We start from the raw sequence: 22,676 nt of genomic DNA, 5'->3' as shown, positions 1-22,676 counted from the left end.
TCGACGTTAAATCACTATTTCCAAGCATTCCAGTTAAAGAGGCCATTAACCTACTAGAAGATTGGCTTCTGAACCAATATGAAGATTCAAATTCAGATTGGATTAAGAAAGTTCGTACATACATCAAATTAACCAAACTTTGTATGGAAGAAAATTATTTTTCGTTCAGAAATGAAACCTACAAACAACTTAATGGTGCCCCCATGGGCAATCCACTTTCTCCATTTTTAAGTGAAATTTTTATGGCAAATTTGGAAAAACGCTTAGAAAACAACAAACAGCTTCCTGAAGTCTGGTGGAGATACGTTGACGACGTGTTTAGCATTGTTAAGAAACATCTTTTACCTGAAATCTTGAACAATATCAATAATGCACACAAAAACATCGAATTCACTTGTGAAATTGAACAGAACAACCAACTACCATTTTTGGACATACTCATCGTAAAACAAGAATCAACACTTTCCTTCGAAATTTACAGAAAACCGACACACACTCAACGCACTATTCCAAATTCATCAAATCACTCACATCAACACAAAATTGCATCCTTCAATCACATGATACACCGAATGCAGACACTTCCACTTAGTGAAACAGGAAAAACGAAAGAACTTAATTACATTTTCGAAACAGCACAGTTGAACGGTTACACAAAACAAACAATACAACAGATCATCAACAAAAAGACACAACAACAATACAGACGTTCTTTGACTACACTGACAAAGACAGAACCTACACTTAAACGGATAACTGTGAACTACAACAATGACACCAAAATACTCCGACCAATTCTCAGAAAGTTTGGTTTTGAATTAGTTTTCACAAGCAAAGCTAACCAACTTCAAACTCTCTTAGGATCTACGAAAGACCCGTTGGACAACTTAACAAAATCTGGTGTTTACAAAGTAACATGTAATCACTGTGACAAAATATACATAGGACAAACAAAACGCACACTCAACACACGATTCAAAGAACACATAACGGAAGTATCAAAAGCACACAAAGACACAGACAAGGGACTCATTCATCATTTTAAATCTAAAGTTGCTGAACATATTTTCAATGAAGGACATTTTATGAATACTTCAAATATTAAACTCTTACGACACATTACAAACCCATGGAAACTTGATGTTGCAGAAAGTTTAGAAATTTACAAACAAAACAATAAAAAACTACTTAACAAGGATCAGGGCAATGGGTACACGTGGCTGTTTAAATTTTTACCTAACACACACAAAACATTACACAATACACAAAACACAAATTGACTACCTACCAAATCGGCAGGAAAAAATAACACAACAAACACCAATTGACTACCTACCAAATCGGTAGGAATTTTCCTAGCTTTAGGTATCTTATTGACACCCTGTTTTCTAACAGGCAGATACACCCCCTTTTTTACAAATATGTACCTACAATTTTGTACCTACATTTTTATACCTACACTTTTACCCACACACGTACCTACACATACACTCCTAGTATAAATACCACAACGAATGCGAGGTTTTCTTCAGTCGAGCACTTGACACTGAAGAAGTCTGTAAGTCACAGACGAAATAGGCCTATCTGTCCGAAGATAAGCACAGTAGTAGAATTAAAAGGAATTTGCTCGTCCTTTCTAGTTTTTCTTTAAAAGAGTTATTCATTTTTTATTTTCTTTTGCAAAAGTAAAGTATTAGTGAAGTGTTTTTAAATTAAACTAGAGTCTGAAGATGACATATAGTTTTTTCGACTCTAAATCATGCGTACAGCTAGAGTGAACATGTTTATGCAGAATTAGTGATTTTTCAGTACACTGATAATTTACCTTACTCAAAAAACTGCTAAAATACCCTATTTTTCACATAAAATAAGCAATAAATCAAAATTCAAAGCGATGACATATAGTTTTTTTGGTCTTAAATTGTTCGTAGGATTGTACCCGACATTTTTTATGAACAATAAAAATGTTCTAATTATACTCTTATTTTGTTTTACCCGGAAAACTACGAAAATTCCATACTTTTTACACAAAGTAGTCAACAAAACTAAATTTAAAACGATTACATGTAGTTTTTTAGCCTTGAAATATTTGTAGCAGTTTGGGGGACATACTTGAAGAATAATAGTGATGTTTTCATTACACTCAAATTTTGATTCACTCAAAAATCAACGAAAGTACCACATTTTTCACGCAAAGTGCTTAACAAAAATAATGGCTTACAATGCAAAGTAGTTTTTTATCTTTATATTGTTCGTGAAAACGTACTGCATGTTCTTGATGAGTAATAGTGTTGTTTTCATGACACACTTAATTTATTTTACTCGAAAAGCTACAAAAATACCATATTTTTTATACAAAACAGTCAATAAAACAAAATTTAAAGCCATAACATGTAGTTGTATGGCCTTAAATTATCCGTTACAATGTACTGGACGTGTTTTTGATACAATGTTGATGTTTACATTACACTAATATTTTGTTTTATAAAAAAAATGTACGAAAATACCACAAAAAAGCGAATAAGCCAAAATTTAAAGCAATGATATGTAGTTATTCAACTTTGAATTTATCGTAGTAGTTTAGTGGGTTTATTTGAACAATTCTCGTGAATTTTTTATTACACTCATATTTTATTTCACTCGGAATACTAGGAAAATACCACATTTTTCACACAAAGTAGTCAACAAATTAAAATATAAGGCAATGCATTCTGGTTTTTTGGCTTGAATATTTTCGTGAAATGATGAACGTTGAACAATACCGCCTTCATGACACTCTCAATTCATTTTACCAAACAAGTTTTTAAAATACCATAGTTGTCTTACAAAATAGTCAATAAAACAAAATTTAAAGCAATGAAATGTAGTTGCTAGTCTTAAAATTTTCCGTTGGAATGTACTAGACATGTATTTGATAAAATTTTGATGTTCACATCACATCCACGTTTTGTTTTACTAAAAAATCACGAATGTACCATATTTTTCACACAAAATAGCCAAGAACATAAAATTCAAAACAAACACATGCAGATTTCTATTACTGACTTTTTGTACCAGTTTCAGGTTATCTACTTCCTGAAAAAAATACAAGGCAAACCGAAAATTCACTAGGGATTTTTTTATAGGTTTTATTTGAGCACATTTGCGTCTCCTGAACATGCAGTAGCAATCACCAAAAAATAAACGGAAATCCCGTGAAAATGAAAAAAGTTACGAAATTAACTGGCTTCCAAAATTAAGGTTGGGTTATGTGTCTTTTTCGGAAAGATTTTCAGCCTTCTTTCATTCCTGTTTTTTGGGATTCCTTTTTAAATTCCTCTCGGAGATTCTTTCATATTCCTATCGACGTTTTTACCCCAGATTCAAACAGTTCTTTCCGGAAAAATTCCAGAAAAATATTTCAGGAGGCTTAAAATCCAAATATTGTCTCCTGAAGGTTTTTATGAGAATCCTATAGATTTTTTTCCAGAGGTTTTCCCATATTTGCTCTCAGAGTCTCTCGTTGGATTTTTCCCCCTGCGTTTTGCCCAAACAAATTTTCGTGGAATTTATTCTCTTTTCTCCGGGAATATACATCAGATGTTGTCGTAGAATTTCTCTTAGAGTTTCTCTCGGAATTTCTCTTGAAGGTTTTCCGTGATTTCTTCCGATATTCCTCTTGGTACTTCTCCATGGGATTTTTCCGGGATTTCTAAGGTTTTTACATAAACTATTGCTGAGGCTCCTCCCGGATTTTAAAGGAGTTTTTCACGAGTTTTCTGAAGGAATTGCTTCTGGGATTTCTCCCGAAGTTTTAGGCAATTTCAATGTTTTTTTTGAGTTTCTCCCCGGATTTCTACAGAAGTTACATCCGGGATATTATATAAAGGTTCTTGCCAGAGTTTTTTTAAGTTTCACCTGAGATTACTCTCGGAGTTTGTGCTCTATAAACTGAAATACAGAGCTCTAAACTTAAGCATTTTGTATGAAAATCGGTCAATGCGTCCAGTACTGTACTTTTCTAGAAGTGTTTCTCGGAAAACCTCTTGCCTGAGATAACCTACAAAATTCATTGTTGTAAATAACCGGAGACATGTCGGAATGATTCCACGTGATTTTTGCGAGAAATTATGCAATGAGGAACGCGAGAGAAACTTCGGAAGAAATTCTGAGAAGAACTGGGAAATCTCGGAAAAAAACTCAGGCAGGAAATATTTAGAAAATTCATGAAAGAACTCTGAAAATCTCTAAGAGAAATCCCGGGAGAAACTCCGGATGAAATTCAGCGAAGAAATTCAGGAGAAATATCGGAAAACTCTTTGGCAGAAATTCCAGAAGTAATTATCGGAAATCTCCAAAAATATAAAAAAAAAACACGGAAGGAACTATTAATGGGAACAAATAAAAGAAAAACACTTTGCATGGGAACTAGGATGGAAACTTGAGAGAACTGGAGAAAGCCAGAAAAATAACTTCGAAAATGCTCCAGGAAAAAAAATAAGAGATTCCTGAAAAAATATGATAATATTCTAAATGAGTCCTTGGAGAAATTTATCAAGCAATCGCTAGAGGAATTTCTGATGAAAACCCAAAGGAATAATACACGCAAACATTTCAAAAGTTTTCTAAAAGAATTCCTCGAGAAATAGAACCCCTAAATAAATTCCGCATGAATCCTTGATGTTTTTGAAAATATCCCTGAAGGAATCTCTGGAATGTTTTTGAAAGATTTTCGAAAAGAACCCACGACAAAATATTTTGAAAGAATCTTTGAAAGATATCATAAAATATTAATGCACCTTTTGGGAAATATCTGAAAAACAATTGTATATAGAAGAGTTTCTGATGCAATACCGTAAAACGGGGAAGCTTTGATAGTTTTCAGCAAATTTCCCTAATATATTATTCCGTGTATTTTTCCTGATTTAACAATTTTAAAACAAGTACTGGTGGCTCAGTTATAATTGCAATGTAAGGATTGGACAGTTTTAATTGTTTTGGGTGATCAATATTATTTTTTTCATATGAGCGAGAATCACATTTTCATTTTGGGGAAACTATCAAGCTCTGACAAACATATTAAATCCCAAAAAATATTACAGATTGCAACGCAAAGAGTATCAGCATGATGGGAAAAGCCGTATGAAACATGTTAGGTTATTTTATTGTATAAAAACATGAAGAATTTTCTAAAATTATAAATAACAAATTGAATCAGTACTCCACCTGAGTGAAAATCTCAGTGCTTTTAACTATCAAAAATAATTATCTGTGTAAAAATATATTTTTACGGTACATCAACATGTGACTATATGCTGCGCATAGTAAGTTCTCTTTATTTGAGTTGTTTTTGATTTTGTATACCGTCAAGGCACCATTCACCGTGGATCTAAGAGGATTTGGGGCGAATATGGGCTGTCATTTGACACCAATCCTATAAACATTGTTGGTGCCGCTGTTAATTGTTTTCATTAGAGGTTAAAATTAAAGTAATATTCACAAGAGTAGAAAAATTTTCAAAAAATTTGGTGATATAGTACAATTAGTAGAGGGTAGTAAGATCGCCTGATTCCGTGGTAGGTCACCATTCACCGTGGTAGTAGGGACCCATTCACCGTGTGTCAGTTATTTTATTCTATTTTGTTGAAAAAAGATCAAAACAACCCAACCTAGTGAATTTTCTTCGTTTTTATTCATTTCAAGTAATAACTTGCCAGATTTAATTAGAAAAACGAATGTTCAAATTTTAAATTTTTTCTAGGTATATGGGACAATAAGGGGCACGGTGAATGGAGACCATTGATTTTCAGGGTTCCCATTTACCGTGCCTTTTTGTTTCAATTAAAAAGTACGAGTAATCGTACTTTCTTGTTAAACTTACTTCGGTAATGCAAAATACATACCCAATATGTGAACTTAATTGCTTCTTGGTTGAATAAAAACGTTACTACATTTAGTTTATCGCTTATATCACCTTAGCGCATTTTTGTTTTTTTCACTATGAATGCAGTGAACGAGCAGAAAACCGCTTCATGTAAACACACTTTAGTGTTAAAATGGTACTTTCAAAAGTTTCTAATGAGCGTTTTGACATGGTAACAATTCGGTGGCGTTGTATTTGTGAAATTGAAGGGAAACTGTCATATCATTCAATCGTAATATGGAAATAATGAAAAAAATATTCGCAGGCACACGGTGAATGGCGCCTTGACGGTAAACAAATTTAGAAAACAACGAGTGTAATTGAAAGATCACTATTGTTAATCAAACAAGTCTAGTACTTTTTTACAAATAATTTCATGGCAAAGAAAAACTATAATGCATTGTTTCCAATTTTTATTTGATGGCTACTTTGTGTGCAAAATGTGGTATTTTCGTAGTATTTTGAGTAATAGAAAATATGAGTGTAATAAAAACATCACTAATGTTGTTCAAATGAATCCACTAAACTACTACGATATATTTAAAGTTGAAAAACGACATATCATTGCTTTAAATTTTGGCTTATTCGCTTTTTTATGGTATTTTCGTATATTTTTTTATAAAACAAAATATTAGTGTAATGTAAACATCAACATTTTATCAAAAACACGTCCAGTACATTGTAACGGATAATTTAAGGCCATACAACTACATGTTATCGCTTTAAATTTTGTTTTATTGACTGTTTTGTATGAAAATTATGGTATTTTTGTATCTTTTCGAGTAAAATAAATTAAGTGTGTCATGAAAACATCACTATTACTCATCAAGAACATGCAGTACGTTTTCACGAACAATTTAAAGGTAAAAAACTACTTTGCATTGTAAGCCATTATTTTTGTTAAGCACTTTGCGTGAAAAATGTGGTACTTTCGTTGATTTTTGAGTGAATCAAAATTTGAGTGTAATGAAAACATCACTATTATTCTTCAAGTATGTTCCCCAAACTGCTACAAACATTTCAAGGCTAAAAAAACTACATGTAATCGTTTTAAATTTAGTTTTGTTGACTACTTTGTGTAAAAAGTATGGAATTTTCGTAGTTTTCCGGGTAAAACAAAATAAGAGTGTAATTAGAACATTTTTATTGTTCATCAAAAATGTCGGGTACAATCCTACGAACAATTTAAGACCAAAAAAACTATATGTCATCGCTTTGAATTTTGATTTATTGCTTATTTTATGTGAAAAATAGGGTATTTTAGCAGTTTTTTGTGTAAGGTAAATTATCAGTGTACTGAAAAATCACTAATTTTGCATAAACATGTTCACTCTAGCTGTACGCATGATTTAGAGTCGAAAAAACTATATGTCATCGCTTTAAATTTTGTTTTATTGATCAATGTGCGCAAAAAACGCGCTCTCAAAAAAACTAGGAAGTGCCTTTTGCTTAATAACTTTGGGTAGACGCATCTATTATATATTTTTTTAAATGGACGATGATCTTGAAACCTGTCCGGTTCCATCGCAAAAAAAGTTTTGAAATCGGTTGAAAAACGGCCGAGAAATACATTGTCAAAGTTGGATTTCCGACTTTTTTTGGACCCTTGGTAGTTTAGGAGTTAAAGAAGTTCATAAAGGATTTTCTAGGAATTATTGACAAAATTTCTGAAAAAAAGTTTCCAGCAAACTTGTGATGGTCTTCGTGGAGGTATCTTTGGACAAGTCCTTACCAAAAATATGAATCTCCGGGAGAGTCCATTCATCCAGGGGAGTCATGGATGGTTGATATTTTTTACATATACAGGAAGAAAACAAACTTTTTTTTCAATTGAAATGATCTGATAGGGCACCTGACCTTGTTATAAAACAAAACAGCTATTTTAGTTTAACAACATGCTTTTCTGATAGAAATGGTATAAATCATTCTCAAAATCAAAATACGTTAATTCATTCATTTATTTAGTTAACTACAAATAGAATTATTGCTAATAAGTGGCAGCCTTTTTTATGCATAAATACTGGTTATGGTGATTATCAAATGGGGTAGTGAAGTTAATCTTTGATTTTCTAAAAATCTGGATTAAATGTTGATTAAAATGTGGTAAAGCTTGCAACCATAAACTTCCAATCCAACTTCAATCTTTCATTGTTAACTTCTAAATCTTTCGCACTTGTTTTATCTCCTGTACAATCTTTTGATTTTTTTTATTTCTATATTGCTGTCACGGTCGCCATGTAGTAATAAGTCTAATGAATTTAATAATGATATCGATAGACAGAAGTTACAAAATATATGACAGTTCTTAAAAACAGCAGTTTATAGATAGAAGATAGGGAAAATTGCGCGTTCAAAAACTGTGTAAAATTGAAAGTGACTCACTGTACCCTGAACGCTAACATCGTAATCTGCATTACCCTAAACCTAACAAATGGATCCGTTTCTCTTTCCCTATTTCATTCACAATACCTCTGCATTTCCCCATCTCCCGTTCAAAAACACTCCGGAAGTGTGCAAATACACCGTCCACGAGCGGTGCGTCCAGCGTGCCCCGGCATCCTGCATCGCCACCTACGTCAAGTCGAAGAAATCGAAAACCAGTTCCGTGTTTCAGCACCACTGGGTCGAGGGCAACTGCTACGGGCGATGTTCCAAGTGTCGAAAACGGATCAAAGCGTACAACGGCATCACCGGACTGACCTGCCGCTGGTGTCGGATGATGGTAAGTACCACCACTGCACGCCAATAATAATGTAAGCCTAAGCCGTTTCCGTCGACTCGCTGTCATTGACTGTCTGTGTCGGTGTGTACATGGAAACGGTTTATGGGATCTACCGCTTTTCCCGAAGTGGGAGTATTTTGATCTGCCTGCCAAGTGGAGGTTTACGAGGAGATGTTGAAATGGTGGCTATATTTATACGCAGCGAGGGGAACCAAAGCTGCATATTTTTTCAACTTGTTATTTCAAAGAATAATAGCATTATTGATCCGCATATGCATATCGATGTCAGAATTATCTGCAAATGCACTGAATTTGCTGAAAATTGTCACCAGTAACAAAAATTCAGCTCCGCTTAAGAACTTTTATATTCCCGTATTGATGAAGCAATATTGCTCAGAAATATCTGTAAATACTCAGTTTTAAGATTAGCCAACAAACCGATCATAAACTTGATTTTGAAAATTTCGGCTGAATAAGCTGTTATTTAGCTATCATTGCACAGTAGTCCACGAACTAAATTTACGAGGAAACATGCATTCAGCGCCTTCAAATGATTTTTTAGACAAATATGATCTTCTATAAAGTTGTACCTAATAATTAGGCCCCCTTTCCAATGTACATGACAATTAGGGTGGTCCATATTTTCAATGAAATTGGAAACCAAACTTTTTTTTTTGCAAGAATAACTATATTCATTCTTCGGGAAAGTTGTAAATCTATCAGCTTTGTACAAATTTGCAAAAGACAGTTTTTATGTTGCTTCAAAATTTACCGAACTACACTGCAAATTTTGTTTGCTGGTATTCAGCAAACTTTGCTGACTTTTTGTGCTGATTTCATTCAGCAATACGAATTTACTGAGTATCAGCAATTATTTTTCAACTTGCTGAACCATCCAGCAATTCTGACAGTTGATCAGCAACTTAGTGGTGAACTGCAGCAATTTTTTTGCTGAAATTCAGCAATTTATTTTGCTCATTTTTTTTTTGTGCTGGAAGCATTTCAAAAAAATTGGAGTGCAGAGATATTTTTCTGAATAAGCTTAGGGTGATTCACGAAAAAAACGGTTTTCTGGGATTAACTTTTTCAGTTTCAATTTTTCATCAAATTTGCCTTAGAAACATTTATAGAGCATTTGAAGACGCGTCATTTCGTGCGCTGAGATGGTCGTTATCTGTTTTGGTTCAATAGTTACAGGTGTTTTTCTTGAAAAAAAATTTTTTTTTTGAAAAGGTGATATGACGCGTTGGGGCTAACTTAAAAAATATCTTTTGCCCATATTCAAAAAAAAAAAGAAATGTTGTTATAAAACAATCAAAAAATTAGATGAGTGTTTTTTTTTGTATCTCAAATAAAAATACTTGAAAAGTGCTTATTTTTTCTAGAAAATCATCAATATCTTTTGAAAGGAATGACGTAGCAACATTTTCAGCGCACGAAAATGTGTGTTTTTTTTTAGCTCTAAATATGGTTCTTAGACAACTACTATGAGAAATTTGAAACAAGAGATAAAGCGTTTAAACTGGTTTGGCCAAATTTGGAGCATTTTCCCATAGTTATCATAGGGTGACGCTAGAACAAATCGTTTGATTGCTTTATATTTTTTGTTTCAAATTTCTCGTCAAAGTAGTCTAAGAACCACTTTTGGAACTTTCAAAAACGCGCATTTTCGTGCGCTGAAAAAGTTTCTACGTCATTCCATTCAAAAGATATTGATGGTTTTCTAGAAAAAATAGGCACTTTTCAAGTATTTTTTATTTGAATTACAAAAATAACACCCATCTAATTTTTTTATATGTCTTATTAAAAAATATAAAACCTGGGTACCCCTTTGGTCCCGAGACCTTGAAAACGTGGAGAAACTAATATATTTGCATATTTTTGCACAAACACACAATTTGGCCCATTCATTGCATTTTTTTCTAAAAACTAGAATTCAATAGCTTTCAACCAAAAAAAAAGAAGTTTAAAATCGGTCACCCTAATGACGAAATAAAAAAAATACGGGTCTAATTATTTTCGAAGAACTACGAACCCACCAAGTTTCACAACAATCGGAGCTACACTATATCATTTTTCTATGGAATGGCTGTTATGTTTCGCTGTCAAAATTTCAACTCAATCGGTCTTAGGAGATCGAAGTTACAGCATGTAAAAGTTTACCATGGTGTATGAAAATTGTCTTTCACTTCTGTTTTAATGAACACAGCAGTTTCCCCTATGTCAAACACCCCCTCGAAAAATATTGGTCGACATCCAGAACTTAAAGAGTTGGGGGGGAGGGGGTATCACAAATGAATAATTGAAGAAATTTTCAAATGTTAAGGTGAAGTGAGATTCACCAGAAAATTTCCTAACAAATCCAATGAGTTGAACGATTTTGCCTAATTTTTGGGTTATTTTTTCACCAAGCTTTATTTCCCTTCCGACGAAGAACTATCATTTTTGTGAGTCTGTCGGGAGTGGGATTCGATCCCAGGTCCTCGGCGTGACAGTAACGGGCTTTAACCATCACACCAGGTCCGCTCCCATTTTTATTGGTAATTCCTTTGGAAACCGTTCATTTAGTGAATAATAGCAATCGGGAAACCGATTCTCAATTGAGTCTTAAGTGATTTCATCAGCAAACTTTGCTTCGGAAGGTGTTACCACAGTTTCTTCGCCAATAGTTTTGGGAATAGCTTAATATTTATTTTTGGAAACTGCTTCAGTAATTATTTTACTTTCTGGAATTTACCCAGCCGGAGGAGTGGCACTCCCTCTGAATTTCCTTCCATTTTAATTACTGAATCCATTACTGAATTTGGTAACGTCTATTCGAATTTCTTTGCCAATTTAATTGGAAATGCTTTTCGCAATTCGCTGGGAAATGCTTTTTGGAAGTCCGTCGGCTATTGCTTTGAAGAGTCTTTAGATAATTGTATTGAAAACTCCCTGCAGAAAGAATTTACGAAGTTCTTTTGCGAATTCCTTCAGCAATTGTATTACTAAGACAATTTATCATGAAGTCTCCAGCAATGCTTTTGCGAATTCCTGCGGCGGTCGTTTTTGTTTTTTTTTTGCTAATTCCTTTGAAACTTGCTTCGAAATTGTTTTCGGACATTTAACCAGGGACCATTCAACAACCACGTAGACTTTTCGGGGGAGGGGGGCCTGGCCAAAGTCTTAGGATTATGAACAGCCCCTCAACAAGTACTTTTTAAATTTCTCATAGAAAAATTGCTTCGAAAATAGCTTAAGAAATCTCTTCGACAACATCTAACTCCTTCGGTTATTACTTCAGCAATTACTTCGAGGAGTTCTCCAGCAATTACTTAAGGAATAGTCTTTAAAAATGTGTTTGGAAAATCGTTCGAAAATTACTGAAGCATTTTTTTGGGAATCTTTCTTGAAATTTCTTCGGCATATCCTTTGAGATGTCCGTGGGAATTTGTGAGTTCTTGAAAAAAAAATCTTTCGAAACTCGATTGAAATCATTTTCGAACATTCCTTTATGGGAATTTTCGAAAACTTTTCCGCCGAAACTTTTCCTGACAGTTGCGGTGTGAATCGAACTCGAGCTCCTCAGCACGATGCGACTAAGAGCTTGGTGACACTAGCCGCACGACGACGTAGCCGCACAATAATTAAATATAATAATTGAATTAATATAAATACGATGAAATACAAAAAAAGGAAGATAAAATCCCAATAAAATTGCTGGAGGAATCCTTGCAAGAATCCTTGATGGAATCCTTGGAGGTATTCCTGAAGAAAACATTGGAAGAGGTCCTAGAGGAATCCTTGAAGAAATTCCTGCAGCAATCCTTGGGGAAATTCCTGGAGGAATCCCAAATAAAATTCCTGGAGGAATTCCTGGAGGGAAATTTGTAGGCATTCTAGGAGGAATTCTCTGAGAAACTATTGGAGCAGTTCTTGGAAAACCTTGGTGCATTTCCAGGAGAAATCCTTGGAAGAATTCCTGTAGGAATCACTGGAGGAATTCCTCTAAGAATCCTTGGAGAAGTTCCTGGAGCAATCCTTGGAGGAATTCCTGGAGGAATCCTTGTTAGAATGCCGGAAGAAATGCTTGGAAGAATTCCTGGAGGAATCCCAAGTGAAACTCCTCGAGGAATTCTTGAAGGAATTCCTAGAGGGACATTTGGAGCAAATCCTGAAGCAATCCTTGGAATAATTTCTGGAGGAATCCTAGGAGAAATCCTCGAAGGAACTCCTGAAGAAATCCTTGGAGGTGTTTCCTGGAGAAATTTCTAGAGGAATCCTTGGAAAAAAAATCATGCAGAAATCCATGGAGAAATTTCTGGAGAAATCCTTGGAAGAGTCCTTGAAAGTATCCTTGGAGGAATCCTTGTAGGAATTCCTGGAAAGATCCCTGAAGATTTCCTTGATGGGATTCCTGGAGGAATTTTCGGAGGAATTCCTGAAGGAATCCTTTGAGAAATTCCTGGAGGAAACCTTGGAGGAATTTTTGCAGACACCCTTGGTAGAATTCCTGCAGGAAAACTTGGAGGCATCTTTGAAGAAATTCCTGAAGAGATTCTTGGAAGAGTTTCTAGAGCAATCCTTAACGGAATTTCCGCAGGAGTCCTTGGAGGGAATTCCTGGAGGAATCCTTGGCGGTATTCCATGAGGAATTACTGAAGGATTCGTTTGAGGAATCTTTGGAAGAAACGTTGGAGCAAGTTCTGCAGGAATCCTCAGGGAAATCCTTGGAGAAATCTTTGGAGGATTTCCAGAAGGAATCATAGTAGAAATTCCTCTAAGAATCCTTGGTGGAATTCCAGTATAAATCATTGAAGAAATCTTAGGATGAACTCCTGTAGGAATCATTGGAGGAATTTCTGGAGAATCCCTTGGAGGAATTGCTAGAGGAATTCCTGAAAATATCCATGTACAACTCCTGGAGATATCCACGTAGAAAACCTTGGAGCAATTCCTGAAGAATTCCTTGTGCAACCTTTGGAGACATCCTTAGAGAAATCCTTAGAGGACTATTTTCTACTAACAGAAGTTTTTCCTAGGCTTTCTGATAGAGTTCCTCCAATAATTTCTTTATGAGTTTTTCACGAATTTTCTGCCGTAGTTCCTTTAGGGATTTTTTTCATTAATTTTTTCTATATTTCTTCCAGATTCCCTCATGGTATTTCTACCGAAATTCCTCCTGTACAAGTTTCTCACAGGATTTGTCTCGGAGTTTTTTAATTTCTCTCGTAGTTTCTCGGGAAACTTGTCTTAAAAGATTCCTTCCGGTGTTTGTTCTGGGATGTCTCTCAAAGTTTTTTTTTTTCTGAAGAAATCCCTGGAAGAACTTTTGTAGAAATCTCATAAAAAAAAACCTGGAAAACTACTGGAAGGCCGTCCTGGAAAACCTCTAAGAGAATTCCTGTAGAACTTTGCATAAATTTTGAAATAATCTACGGAAGGAATTCTGCGAGATGCTTTGGAAGCATATGAGGAAAACGTGAAAAACTCCTGTAGAAAATCCAGACAGGAACTCTGGTAGAAATTCAATTATATTGATTCCTAATGTATTTCCAAAGTTGCGCAGAGGTTCCTTCAGATATTGTGTAGGAAATCCCTACTGATGATCTTCTTCAATAAAGACTATAACTTTAAAGGGTGCGCAAAATACTATTTTTTACAATTCTGTATCATAATTTTCATTTATATAACTCATTTCAGTATAATAATGACCAAACTCGTGCTAAAAAATCATTATTTTGCAACTCGTTGCATAAATAACTATTATCTAAACTCTACTTTCTAACTATGTAGCCGAATGACTGTGAATAGTTTCTATTACCTACCACGGTGCTCCATTTACCGTTATTATAAAATAAAATATACCATCAAAACCTGAAACGCCATTCTCTTTATTTATCTATCCCACACCTCTGGGCAAATTTTTAAAATCATCGTTGGGCGAAATTTTGAGTTACGCCCTTTTAAAGGGCCTAACCTCTAAAAAATCGTGTTTTCTAAAGAATAACACCATATTTTATAACAGAATTGTGAATTAAATGCATCAATAACAAAAATTATCATGAATAATATTGAAATTTGGTAGTATGTATCCATATAAATATTAGTGGAGTGCATTTTCTATCAAAATTGGTCATTACGTCAATATACGGTAGGTGTTCTTAGGGCCTATAGAAAACAAACATTTCATCGGTGTAACAATTCAATTAAAAGTATATTGTATTGTGATTCCATATGTCTATAGATGTTCATATTACCGAAGACTACTTTATCAAGAAGACATGCAACTCTGTTGTTTTCCCATAGTAACGGCATGCGACACCGACGGCAGCGCCGCCTGTTGAGCTAAGGTGGTACCTTTGTATAAAAGTGTAAGAGTGTATTGGTGCGAGTATGAAGATTTACACACACTACCATAAATGCTTCCACCTTAATCCGTGGTGGCGCTGCTAACAGTGACTCCCGATTGTGAGCAGTGCTGCAAGTCTTCTTGATAAAGTGGTCTTCGATATTACTCTCAGTCAAGGCGATAGTATTCACATGCATCCAGCACCAACATTTCAAAAGGACGTAACTGATCTTCAACATAATATCTTCTCCCATAGTTGTTGTAGATCGTGTCTCATCTTTCCCAGAACACCATCAACCACTATCGGAAAGAACTGCATTTTCTCCGTCCAGTAGAGGTTGTACATGTGTGAAAATGTACTAATTTTTCATAACTTTTTAAAGTTTTAGCAGAAATTTATGAAGTTTCCATTGAATTTATTGAAAATAACTTCAATGTTTATGCTTTTTGGAGAAATCTGTATCAAACTTCAAAAATCTGTATTTTTCTGTACTCTGTATCTTGTCTGCATAGAAGGTAAACAATCTGTATAAAACAGAAAAAATTGTATATCTGGCATCTCTGTAGGTGAGATAAAGGTTTGGTTTCGACAAGCAGTTTCGCCTTTTTGAAATGTTATCACCGATTGAGTTTAAATAAGGGCGAAAGTAAAATGATCTATTTCTCTTCATCAAATTCTCTCTTCAATGCAAATTCAATCGATTTTTATCACACTTAGACGCTAGATTGCATCGAAATCTAGCGATTTATGACCAAAAAGTGCAACCATACTTGCATCTTGTCACTTTAGTTTGAAAAAGAGAGAGTCGATGAAGAGAATTCGCTCGTGTTACTTTCACCACGGACGGTCGCGTCGTGTACTGAGTACACGCACCATGAAAAATGCACGCTTGTGATACACAGTGTGGACGTAGTGTCGTTGTAGGTAGCCGAAGACGCGACTGTTCGAGGGTTAAAGTCAATGTAGATTATACTAACATTTGAAAAGTGCGTAACAACCATTGCATATTTCTGCTTCTTAAAATCCTCCTAAGCGTATTTCCCATTATTCACGTAAAATCTAACCAGTAATAGGTAGAACAGTCTCCCTTCTATCTAACAGGATAAATTTGCATGAATGAATTGAAACACGCCCAGGAGGAGCACGATAATCCACGATTAAACGCGTAATATTGTCTTTCGATTTTTTTCCCCATTTCTACGTTTTGTCTTCTCAGCCTCAGCATTTCAAAAGAGCGTAACAACTTTCCAAAACAACACCTTTCTCAAAGCTGTGGCATGGCACTTCTAAACAAACAGAATGCTCATCTTTCGATGGCTAACATAAGAGGGGTGACATGCAATCTACATCCATAAAAGAAAATGCCGTATCAAAAAGCAGTTACGCCCTTCTGAAATGCTGAAGCTGATGAAGACAAAACGTAAAAATGAAAAAAAATGAAAGACAAAAGGTCGAATAATAGTAAAATTAGTAGGGATAAAATGTCTTACCTACATATTTTAAAAGAAGAAACAATTTTCACCCTGTAAATTATGCTGGATTATTTGTTGCCTGTTCCGACTTCTTGTCTTTTGGCCTTTCCATATTTTGGTTTTCTATTCTTATAACTTAAAATATTTGGCACACAGTCATATTCTTTTTGTTTAATTAATGGTTGCCCATATTTTTGACTATTGTTTTCAAAACAGATTTGCTGTATAGAGAGTGTACGCTCTTAATATATCGGTGCTAACATTCCAAAAAGGCGAAACTGCTTGCCAAAACCAAACCTTTATCTCCCCGACCCAATGTACAACCACTACTGGACGGAGAAAATGCAATTTTTTCCGATAGTGGCTGATGGTGTCCTGGGAAAGATGAGATACGATCTACAGCTATGGGAGAAGATATTATGTTGAAGATCAGTTACGTCCTTTTGAAATGTTGGTGCTGTATGCATGTGAATACTATCGCCTTGACTGGGAGTAATATGAACATCTATAGACATATGGAATCACAATACAATATACTTTTAATTGAATTGTTACACCGATGAAGTGTTTGTTTTCTACAGGCCCTAAGAACACCTACCGTATATTGGCGTAATGGCCAATTTTGATAAAAATTGCACTCCACCGATATGTATATGGATGCATACCACCAAATTTCAATATTATTCATGGTAATTTTTGTTATTGATGCCTTAAATTCGTGATTCTGTTATGAAATGTGGTGTTATTCTATAGAAAACACGATTTTTTAGAGGTTAGGCCCTTTAAAAGGGCGTAACTCAAAATTTCGTCCAACGATGATTTTAAAAATTTGCCCAGAGGTGTGGGATAGATAAATAAAGAGAATGGCGTTTCAGGTTTTGATGGTATATTTTATTTTATAATAACGGTAAATGGAGCACCGTGCCTACACTTGTATTTTTTTTATTCTAGGGAATCGCGCTACTTGGGCGGTGGCTTCTATATTCGTCTGTTTTCCACTATAACTCAGTCAATCTTGAACCAATTGACACAATTCTTGGAATGCGGTGAGATAGGTATAGTATCTACCCGTGTACAAAATTTCAAGTCAATCGGTTCAAAATTGACCGAGTTACAGTGGAAAACAGACGAAAATAACAGACGAAGAAAACCACCGCCCAAGTAGCGCGATACCCTACCATTATACTTAACACTCCTGCGTCGATGCTATTTTTCACTTACACGAACGTCTATGCCTCAAAAAAAGTTGGAACGCTAATTTCAACCTTCTATATCTCGGCCGTTACAAGTCTGATTTCAAAAATTTTTTTAGCAATGAATTTTTTGGGATCTCTGGATCAGTATACAGGTTTTAAAAATTTTCTCTGTTCAAAATTCTAGTTTGTAGTACTAAAAAACCCGGAGCAAGTCGTTATAAATTTCGTAAGATTTTTATGTTCCCGCAGAACTTTAAATTTATCACGATGGCCACATGATTTTTTGATGGTGAATAGCCCACACGAGTGTAATAAAGCTATCAGTGTAATTTAAGTGATTATTTATCACTCAAAACACTGCAATATATTCACAAAACTACGTATAATACAGAGAAAACCATATTTTCATTTGTAACTTTAAATTTGTCGCGATGACCAATGTTTTTTTTATTTTAAAATGTGTGCATATACTTAAGGAAGAAATTCTCAGAACATTGTTGATATTTTTCTCTTCAGAGTACTACAAAAAATTCAAAAAACTACGATTTTTTCAGGAAAAATATACAATTTTGTTATAACTTCAAACTAATCTCGAATTCTCATACATTTAATGATTTTAAAATATTTGCGTATTTATCCAGAACAAGTTTGCAGAACATAATTGATATAAATCTGGCCAAAGAACTGCAAAAAATTCATAAAACTACGAATTTTTCAGGAAAAATATACAATTTTGATATAATTTCAAACTAATCTCAAATTTCCATACATTTTATGATTTTAAAATATTTGCGTATTTATTCAGAACATATTTTCAGGGTGTTGTTCTTTGCTGTGCATGCATCAGTCCTGTAAGGAGTGAGTATGGCAGCATAATCGATCGCGTTCGCTATTGTCTCGAGTGAAAATCAAAACAATAGATGCGCGGGTGTTTAGTATTCAGTATTGTGTTGTTCTTTACAGAGAAGAACATTAATCAAGACAATTAGATGGTGAGATCTTTCCAATATTATTTATTTATTTATAAATAATTCTACTTTAGTATATTTATTTTATAACTGCAAATTAGTTGAAAATTCGCTATTTTCAACATCCTTTCATCTATTGGAAGATGCTTCAGTTCTGGGCTCTTTCTAAGTTGATGAAGGGATTTATAAATGCTTGCAAGGGCTTGGCCAGGTGTGTGGAGCTGAGTGAATCTATGACATTGTAGATAGTAGCGACATCAGCAATGTCAATGGAAATATTCAACTTTGCAACTCCATCCAAGATTTGTGCAAGTATTCATGCTATGCTATGCTATGCTATTTATTCAGAACATATTTTCAGAACATTATCGATATAAATCTGGCCAAAGAACTACAAAAAATTCAGAAAACTACGTATAATTCAGAGAAACCCATATTTTCTTTTGAAACTTTAAATTTGTCGCGATGACCAATGTATTTTTTTTTATTTTAAAATATGCGCATATGCCTAAGGAAGAAATTCTCAGAACATTGTTGATATTTTTCTCTTCAAAGAACTACAAAAAATTCAAGAAACTATGAATTTTTCAAGAAAAATATACAATTTTGTAATAACTTCAAACTAATCTCGAATTCCCATACATTTAATGATTTTAAAATATTTGTGTATTTATCTAGAACAAGTTTGCAGAACATAATTGATATAAATCTGGCCAAAGAACTACAAAATAATCATAAAACTACGAATTTTTCAGGGAAAAAATACAATTTTGTTATAATTTCAAACTAATCTCAATTTTCCATACATTTTATGATTTTAAAATATTTGCGTATGTATCCAGAACAAATTTGCAGATTATTATTGATATAAATCTGGCAAAAGAACTACAAAAAATTCAGAAAACTACGAATTTTTCAGGAAAAGTATACAATTTTGTTATAACATCTTATTGATCTAAATATCTTAGAAATTTTATGATTTGAATATATTTTTGTTTGCAACCAGAAAAAGTTTGCAGAACATACTTGATACAAGTCTGGCCAAAGAACTACAAAAAATCAGAGAACTTCGAATTTTTCGGGAAAAATATACAATTTTGTTGTGATTTCAAATTGATCTCGATTTATTAAACATTTTATGATTTTAAAATATTTGCGTTTTTATCCAGAACAAGTTTGCAGAAAATTATTTATATGAATCTGGCCAAAGAATTACAGAAAATTCAGAAAACTGATCTCAAAATCAATAAATCTGGCCAAAGAACTACCAAAAAATCAGAAAACTACGATTTTTTTCAATAAAAATATACAATTTTGTTGTAACTTCATACCAGTCACGAATTCCCATACATTTTATGATTTTAAAATATTTGCATATGTATCCAGAACAAGTTTGCAGAACATTATTGATATAAATCTGACCAAAGAATTTCAAAAAAAAACATAGAACTACGAATGTTTCAGGAAAATTATACAATTTTGTTAAAACTTCAAACTTACCTCAAATTTCCATTTATGATTTTAAAACATTTGCGTATTTATGCAAAACAAGTTGCACAACATTGCTGATGTAACTCTACCTAACAAACTACAAAAAATACAGAAAACTACGATTTTTTTTAGGAAAAATATACAATGCTGTTATAATTTCAAATTGTGAAGATTCCATATATTTGCGTATATATCTAAAATATATTTGCAGAACATTGTTGACATTATTCGGGCAAAAACACTACAAAAAATCAGGAAACTACGAATATTTCCGGAATATTTATAATTTTGTAATAACATAAGATTGACATAATTCTGGTCAAAGAGCTACAAATAAATCAGAAACTATGAATTTTTCAAAAAAATATACAATTTTTGCAAGTTGATCTCAATTTCTAATTAAATTTATGATTTTAAAATATTTGCGTTATACATCTTGTTGGCGTAAGTTAGAGAGAAACACAGTTCCTGTAGTCGCCAAACTGGGCAGCTTTAAAGCTGCAAATATATTTCGATAAATTCAATGGCATTTAGAAAAAATATAATCTACTTACATTTCAGTGTAACTATAAACTATTTAACCTGCGCTACAATTCTATTCAATCTCTATACTACAGAGTACTTTTACTATAAAGAGCACTTACTACGTACTCGCAAACTGCGCTAACTGACTACTGCCGAGGCTGTTTCAGACACAACGTATGTAACATCGTAGTAATGTTATCCACAATCAAGCAGTGCGAAGTGTATCGGTGCGTAGGGATGAACCGGGTGCTTCACACACTGGGCTAACTGCCGCACCGCACAGTGGTCGCGGTAACACATCTAAAACATCTTTGGTTAACCATATTGATATAGTTCTGGTCGAAAAACAACGAAAAAATCAGAAAAATACGAATTTTTCGAGAAAAATATACATTTTTGTTTTGCAGTCGACTCTGCACATGTCGATGTTCTACATCTCGATATCTCCCCCTATCTCGATGGTTAGATCGGTCCCTTAAATCTGCATACATTTTACCTCTCTGTATGTCGATATCTCCTTATCTTGATATCTTCCTATCTCGATGCGATCTCATTCGTTTTTGTTCTACATTTTCTCTCCATATGTCGATATGCCCATATTCGCAGGTTGCTAGATCTCGTTTCATGTGCGCAAACATTTCGGGTAATGCTAAATGACACCTGTTTGTTGACGGTTTTTCCTAGTTACGGAGGGTTTTTCAATCTAGTGTACATTACAAATTGGTTCTTGAATTCGATATCTCCCTATCTCGATGGTCCCTTCAATATCGAGATGTAAAGAGTCGACTGTAACTTCAAATTGATCTCAATATTTCATAAATTAATGAATAAAAAAATCCACATTTTTCCGAAGCAAATTTGCATACCACTGTTTATATTATGCTGGCCAAAGCACTACAAACATTAAGAAAATTGCAAAATTTTCCGAAAACATACATTTTAATTATAACTTGAAATTGATCTCAACATCCCATACATATTATGATTTCAATATAGTTGCACATTTATTAAGAACAAGTATTTTTAAAAATCGTAGTTTTATATTTTTTTGTAGCTCTTTGGAGAGAAAACTATCAACTATGTTCTGCCTACTTGTTTTGGATAAATACGCAAATATTTTAATATCATAAAATGTATGGGAAGTTGAAAGCAATTTGAAGTATAACAGCATATATTTTTCCTCAAAAATTCGTAGTTTTCTGATTTTTTTGTAGTTTTTTGAAGAGTAAACTTTCAACAATGCTCTGCAAATTTGTTTTGGATAAATACGCAAATACTTTAAAATCATAAAATGTATGGGATTTGGCGATCAATTTGAAGTTATTTCAAAATCGTATATTTTTCCTAAAAAAATTGTTGTTTTCTGATTTTTTGTAGTTCTTTGAAGAGAAAACTATCAACAATGTTGTGCCTACTGATTTTGAAGGAATTCGCAAATATTTTAAAACCACAAAATGTATGAGATTTTTAGATCAGTTTGAAGTTATATGAAAATTATGTACTTTTCCTGAAAAATTCGTCGTTTTCTGAATTGTTTGTAGTTTTTTGGAGAGAAAACTATCAACAATGTTCTGCAAATTTGTTTTGCATAAATACGCAAATATTTTAAAATCATAAAATGTATGGGAAGTTAAATGCACTTTGAATTTATGACAAAATTGTATATCAAGAGCTGAAAGACTCTATACACCCGATTCTTTTTTGCACGGGTCTGGTTTTTACTATAACTCAGTCAATTTTCAACTGATTCTCATGAATTTTTGTACACATGTAGGCACGATTAGTACTATCAGTGTACAAAATTTCATGAAAATTGGTTTAAAATTTACTGAGTTATAGCAAAATAACGACCCGTGCAGAAAAGAATCGGATGGTAAAGCTGAATCAATCAATCAAAATAGTATATTTTTGCCGAAAAACTCGTAGTTTTCTGAATTTTGTGTAGTTCTTTGGCCCTATTCATATCAACAATGTTCTGCAAACTTGTTCTGGATACATATGCAAATATTTTAAAATAATAAAATGTATGGGATTTGGAAATCAATTTGAAGTTATATAAAAATTGGAT

The 22,676-nt window shown here is 33.7% G+C and overlaps 1 protein-coding gene across 5 annotated transcripts in view; it reads left to right on the top strand.

Moving 5' to 3' along the window:
• Positions 1 to 22,676, top strand: part of LOC109403681 (diacylglycerol kinase 1) — a 598,539-nt gene that overhangs the window by 530,290 nt on the left and 45,573 nt on the right. For all 5 annotated transcript variants that reach the window (XM_062853302.1, XM_062853304.1, XM_062853305.1 and 2 more), the window contains one exon: positions 8,413 to 8,624. In XM_062853302.1, coding sequence (XP_062709286.1) covers positions 8,413 to 8,624 — 212 coding nt within the window. The remainder of the gene's footprint in view (positions 1 to 8,412; positions 8,625 to 22,676) is intronic.

The sequence above is a fragment of the Aedes albopictus genome, chromosome 2 (assembly GCF_035046485.1).
Source record: "Aedes albopictus strain Foshan chromosome 2, AalbF5, whole genome shotgun sequence".
In the NCBI taxonomy this organism is placed as follows: Eukaryota; Metazoa; Arthropoda; class Insecta; order Diptera; family Culicidae; genus Aedes; species Aedes albopictus.
Note: the sequence above shows the minus strand (reverse complement) of the source record. Positions and strands in the feature narration are given on the sequence as shown.